We start from the raw sequence: 6027 nt of genomic DNA, 5'->3' as shown, positions 1-6027 counted from the left end.
TTCATTTTATCTGTATGATTTTAAATGGTATTGTGTTCTTAATTTTGGTTGTTATATGTTAGTTGTTGGTATATATAAATATAACCGAATTCTGAGAATCCTACAACCTTGCTGAATTCACTTATCAGTTCTAGGAATTTCTTCTTGTAGATTCCTTAGGACTTTCTACATACACAATCATTTCATCTGCAAATAGGAACACATTTATTTACTTATTTCCAATTTTTAGACCTTTTATTTGTCTTGCCTTATTAAACTGGGTAGAAATTCTAATACTATACTGGATTAAAGTGGTGAAACCAGAAACCCTTGCCTTGTTTCTTTTCTTAGAGGTAAAGCATCTAGCTTCTCACCTTTCAATAGGATGCTTGCTGTAGGTTTTTATAAATGTTCTTTACTAAGTTGAAGAAGTTCTTTTCTATTCTAAGTTTGCTGAGAGTTTTTATCATGAATGGGGATTGGATTTGGTCAACTGTTTTTTCTGTCAGTTGATATGATTATATGGTTTTTTTCATTGTACTTTTGACACGTTGGTTTGTACAGATTTTCAGATGTCAAACCAGACTTGCATACCTGGAGTAAATCCAACTTAATCATGGAGTCGCTCTTGTTTGGCACTTACAAATTTAGGATTGTAATGCCTTCTTTGTGGATTGATCCTTCTAGCATTATATAATGACTCTCTTTGTCTTTAGTAATTTTCTCAACACTGAAGTTTACTTTTTCTGATGTTAATATAGCTTCTCCTAATTTTTATGATTAATGCTTGTATTATTTTTCTTTTTATTTTCAATCTATTGATGTCATATTTGAAGGGAGTTACTTATAGAAATCATATTTTTGAATCATGTTTTCTTTTTAATTCATTCTGCCAATCTTTGTCTTTTGATTAATGTATTTATCATTACTGTAAAGGAAGCTAGTGGAGGGGACGGAATTCCAGCTGAGCTATTTAAAATCTTAACAGACAATACTGTTTAAGTGTTGCACTAAATACGTCAGCAAATTTGGAAAACTCATCAATGGCCACAGGACTAGAAAAGGTCAGTTTTCATTCCAATCCCAAAGAAGTGCTATGTCAAAGAATGTTCAAACTTCCACACAATTATGCTCATTTCACATGCTAGCAAGGTAATGCTCAAATCTCTTCAAGCTAGGCTTCAGTAGTACATGAACCGAGAACTTCTGGATGTACAAGCTTGATTTCGAAAAGACAGAGGAACCAGAGATCAAACTGCCAACATTTGTTGGATCATGGAGAAAGCAAAGGAGCTTCTACTACTGCTTCATTGACTACACTAAAGCCTTTACTGCATGGATCACAACAAACTGTAGAAAATTCTTAAAGAGATACCAGACCACTTTACCTGTCTCCTGAGAAACCTGTATGTAGGTCAAGAAGCAACAGCTAGAACTGGACATGCAACAATGAACTGGCTCCAAATTGGAAAAGGAGTTATGACAAGGCTGTATATTGTCACCCTGTTTATTTAACTTATATGCAGAGTAGATCATGCAAAATGCTGGGCTGGATAAACCATAAGCTGGAATCAAGGGAGGGAGGGAAGTGGGGAGATGGAAGGAGGGAGGGAAGAAATATCAACAACCTCAGATATGCACATGATACCACTCTAATGGCAGAAAGTGAAGAGGACTAAAGCTCCTCTTGATGAGAGTGAAAAGGCTGGTTTGAAACTCAGCATTCAAAAAACTAAGATCATGGCATCTGGTCCCACCACTTCATGGCAACTAAAAGAAGAAAAAGTAGAAATAGTGACAGATTTTATTTTCTTGAGCTCCAAAACCACTGCAGACGGTGACTGCAGCCATGAAATTAAGACTCTTGCTCCTTGGAAGGAAAGCTATGACCAACCTAGATAGCATATTAAAAAGCAGAGACAAGCACGCGCGCGCACACACACACACACACACACACACACACACAAAAGCAGAGATATTACTTTGCCAACAAAGGTCCATCTAGTCAAAGCTATGGTTTTTCCAGTACTCAGGTATGGATGTGAGAGTTGGCCTATAAAGAAGAGAGCACCGAAGAATTGATGTTTTTGAACTGCGGTGCTAGAGAAGACTCTTGAGAGCAAGGAGATCAAACCAGTCAATCCTAAAGGAAATCAACCCTGAATGTTCACTGGAAGGACTGAAACTGAGCTGAAGTTCTAGTACTCTTGCCACCTGCTATGAAGAGCTGACTCATTGTAAAAGGGCCTGATGCTGGGAAAGATTGAGGGCAAGAAGAGAACGGGACTGCAGAGGATGAGATGGTTAGACAGCAGCAGAGACTCAATGGATATGAACTTGAGCAAACTCTGGGAGACAGTGAAGGGCAGAGAAGCCTGGTGTGCTGCAGTCTACAGGGTCGCAAAGAGTAGTACACAACTTAGGGACTGAGGAACACAACGTGTATATTTAGTAAGCTGCCTCTACCATTATCACGTACACTAAAAGTCTGTGAGCCAGTTCTCTACACTTTCTGTGCCATTTCACACATGGTTACTTCTTTCTGAAATGTTCATTCCCCGCACCCACACCTGTAGATACAAAAACGCAGCTGTCTCTATGAAGCAGTCCCTGCTTTCATTTTCACCACCACCAGCCCATGCAAGGGACATGTGTTGCCATGAGATGAATAATATGGGGGAAATAATCAGAACTGGGGTGTGGGGGAGTGTTGGGGAACACTGGAATGCAGCAGCTGGATGGACTACAGTGGTGGAAAGGACCCATGGTTTGTACTTGGCACTTGCGAGTTTGAGCTAACATTGCAAAAGAAGTGAGGTGAGCAGGATGAAAACTAAACACACACGGCAGGCGAAGGGAGGTGGAAGCAGCAACAAAGTAGCCCCCACGGGCTCCCCTGATAGGTCAGACAAGCAAATCCATATCCCCGTGTATCCCCCCTCCCCCCAGGCAGCAAGTGTATTGATACTTTTGTTAGGAGGGGTGTTTGTGCAGAATGGCTACGAACCACCAGCTTCCAGGCGCCATGTTTTAAACCGTGTAAATGAATTGAGCCTGCCTGCGTAGGAGCCTGCCAGGGGACTGGCTGCTCTGATGAGGCCAAGAAAAGTATGGAATACCCACTTCTTAAGAATAAGCCTTCGCTCTGGACACTTATAGTCTCATTCGTCCTTGTTGTTGCCTCCACCCCGAATGCTCTTTATCTTCATGTTTGCTTGTGAAAATCTTGCCCACCCCGCAGGACCTCTCCTCAAAGCCCCAGGGGACTATGCCCAAGCACCGGCCTCTGGAACTGAGAGTTGAGAACAGCACCTAAGTGCAGGAAGGGAGCTGCCCCTCCCCTTGCCTATTCCTCTCCACATTTTCCGGGTTCTGAGTTACCATGCAATCCGGCACCTCCAAGGAACACTCCGTCCTCCAAGTGAGCACACAGCCTGCTGGGTTCCCAAGGCTGTGCCCGACCAAGGTGTCTCAGACATCACCCTAGCCAGAGTGTGGGGATCTGCAGGTATCCTTTAGACCACTGCAGTGCAGGAGCCCAGACCTCAGTTTGAGGAGGGAAATAAATAAATATAGATATAGATATAAACACACACGCACATATATTTGGTTGAGTCTGTCTAGGTTCCAGCAGAGGGGCTGATTGGCTGCTGTCCAATGCATGGCAAAACACCCCGTATTATTTAGTGGGGATTCAGGACAGGCGCACTTGGCCAGCTTGGGGTCCTGGAGCGGGGGTCCTGGAGCAAGGCCCCCAGCACATCCCAGGCTCATCTCACCCAACCCCATAGGCCAAGTGCCTTCCCTCGCACCAGCCCCCAGCTGGCTCCTTCCACCTCCTCCGAGCGCACCCCCCTCCCCGCCCCCTCGGGAATCCAGGAGCGCTGGTTCTAGGTGCATTTCCCCCCGAGGCTCCATCCACCCCGCTTCCGACCCCTCCCAGGCCGGCGGTTGCTACCCAGCCCCCCACGCCCGCCCCTCCCGCCGCCTCCGCCCCCTCGTGCTCGCCCCCTGCGTAGTCCTCGTCCCACGTCGACTTCGCTCCCGCAGCCCTCGCCGCCGGCCGCACTTCCCGCCCTCGCCTGGATCTGCATCGCCGCCGCCCTCGCTGCAGCGCGCCGCCCCGCGCTCCGCTCGCCCGTCCGCCTCTCCTCGCCAGGCTCGCCAGCCCTGTGCTTCCCACGCTCGCAGCCCTGTCTTCCCACGCCGCCACCCGCCCGCCGCCCGGCATGGCCCCGCAGCAACCAGGTAACAGGAAACGGGAAGCTCCCGCGCCCCAGGAGGCCGCCGCGGGCTCGGCGGCGGTGGACGCAGACGGCCCGCAGCCGCCCAAGAAGCCCAGGCGGATGGTGGTGCGGCGCTCAGTGGTGAACTACCTGAAGGGGCGCGAGGTGGGCGCGCGGGGCCGCGCCGGGTTCCCGGGCTTCGATAGCGAGCTGCGTGGCTTCGCGGTGCGGAAGCTGCCAGAGCTGCTGCGGGAGCGCGAGCTGCCCTTGGGCACCGTCGACAAGGTGTTCGCGTCGCAGTGGCTGAACGCCAAGCAGGTGGTGTGCGGTACCAAGTGCAACACGCTCTTCGTGGTGGACGTGCAGTCGGGCCAGATAACGCGCATCCCGCTCATGCGGGATCGTCGGCCCCCGCCGGCCCGCGCCCAGCCGGGCTGCGGCATCCATGCCGTCCAGCTGAATCCCTCCAAGACGCTGCTGGCCACCGGGGGCGAGAACCCCAACAGCCTGGCCATCTACTGGTTGCCAACGCTGGATCCCCTGTGCCTGGGCGACCGCCACGGCCACAAGGACTGGATCTTCGCCCTCGCCTGGATGAGCGACACGGTGGTGGTGAGCGGCTCCCGTGACGGCACCTTGGGCGTCTGGAAGATAGACCCCGACGTATTCCGGAGCAGCATCGCCTGGCACAGCGACGCAGGGCTCCCCGTGTATGGCCACATCCGTCCCGCGGAAGTGGAGGATGTCCCCAGGGCCGGAACCAACCCAGGTAACTGCAAGGTGCGGGCCGTGGCCTTCAGCGCCAAGAGGCAGGAGCTGGGAGCCGTGACCATGGATGGCTACTTCCACCTGTGGAAAGCCCGGAATACCCTGTCCAGGCTGCTGTCCATCAGGCTGCCTTACTGCCGAGAGAATGTGTGCCTGACCTACTGCGATGAGTTGTCCCTGTATGCGGTGGGCTCCCAGTCGCATGTCTCTTTCCTGGATCTGCGCCAGGGTCACCAGAGCGTCCGGCACCTGTGCTCCCGCGAGGGCGGCACCGGTGTGCGCTCCCTGAGCTTCTACGAGCACATCATCACCGTGGGCACCGGCCACGGCTCTCTGCTCTTCTATGACATCCGTGCGCAGAAGTTCCTGGAGGAGAAGATCACGGTCAGCCCGTACTCCTCTCCGCGGCCCACAGGGAGGAGGTTCAGGCTGATTTGTGGCAGAGGCTGGCTCAGCCAAGATGACCTGCGGATGAACTACTTCGGTGCCTTCGGCGACTTGCCCAATGCGCTCTACACCCACTGCTACAACTGGCCGGAGATGAAGCTCTTCGTCGCTGGCGGCCCTCTCCCTTCAGGCCTCCGTGGGAACTATGCAGGCCTCTGGAGCTAAGGATGGCCGCCCTGTCCTCAAAGTGCCCAGATTTACCTTCCAGTCGGCTCCCACTTTTCTCCTTTGCTCTGCGTTTGTGCTTTTGACTCTGGCTTTTATCTTTCAGATGAAAAAGATGCAGCTTACCTCTGCTTAGCATATTAGGCGAAGAGAGATGGCGACCTAGACAGTGAGTTACCCTTCAGTCAGTCAAAATTTGGCTTTAATACTTTTATACACCTGTCCAATAGTGTCGTTTTGAGTTATAAAAAAAAATGTTGACTAATTCCTAGTTTTGTTCACTGTTTGAGTCATTTACGTATTCTCTCATTTCAATGCTTGGCAGTCATGGCTTTACAATTCTGAATATTTTCTTTTTTATTTTTTGTTAACAGTATTATGATAATACTGTTTTGGTTGTTTTTCATTGCAGATAGATGGTATATTGAGAGTATTTTTTTAA

At 50.0% G+C, this 6027-nt stretch overlaps 1 protein-coding gene across 1 annotated transcript; it reads left to right on the top strand.

Annotated features, from left to right (window-relative positions):
• The first annotated feature begins 4208 nt into the window (after window positions 1-4208).
• LOC133053034 (DDB1- and CUL4-associated factor 12-like protein 2) lies at window positions 4209-5585 on the top strand. Its single transcript, XM_061137817.1, has one exon. The coding sequence runs from the start codon at window positions 4209-4211 to the stop codon at window positions 5583-5585; it is 1377 nt and encodes a 458-aa protein (XP_060993800.1).
• Window positions 5586-6027: the final 442 nt, after the last annotated feature.

This window comes from Dama dama, chromosome X, assembly GCF_033118175.1.
Source record: "Dama dama isolate Ldn47 chromosome X, ASM3311817v1, whole genome shotgun sequence".
Classification (NCBI taxonomy): Eukaryota; Metazoa; Chordata; class Mammalia; order Artiodactyla; family Cervidae; genus Dama; species Dama dama.
Note: the sequence above shows the minus strand (reverse complement) of the source record. Positions and strands in the feature narration are given on the sequence as shown.

Excerpts from the sequence above, each read along its gene's own strand:
- LOC133053034 (XM_061137817.1), top strand. The coding sequence starts at position 4,209 with ATGGCCCCGCAGCAACCAGGTAACAGGAAACGGGAAGCTCCCGCGCCC.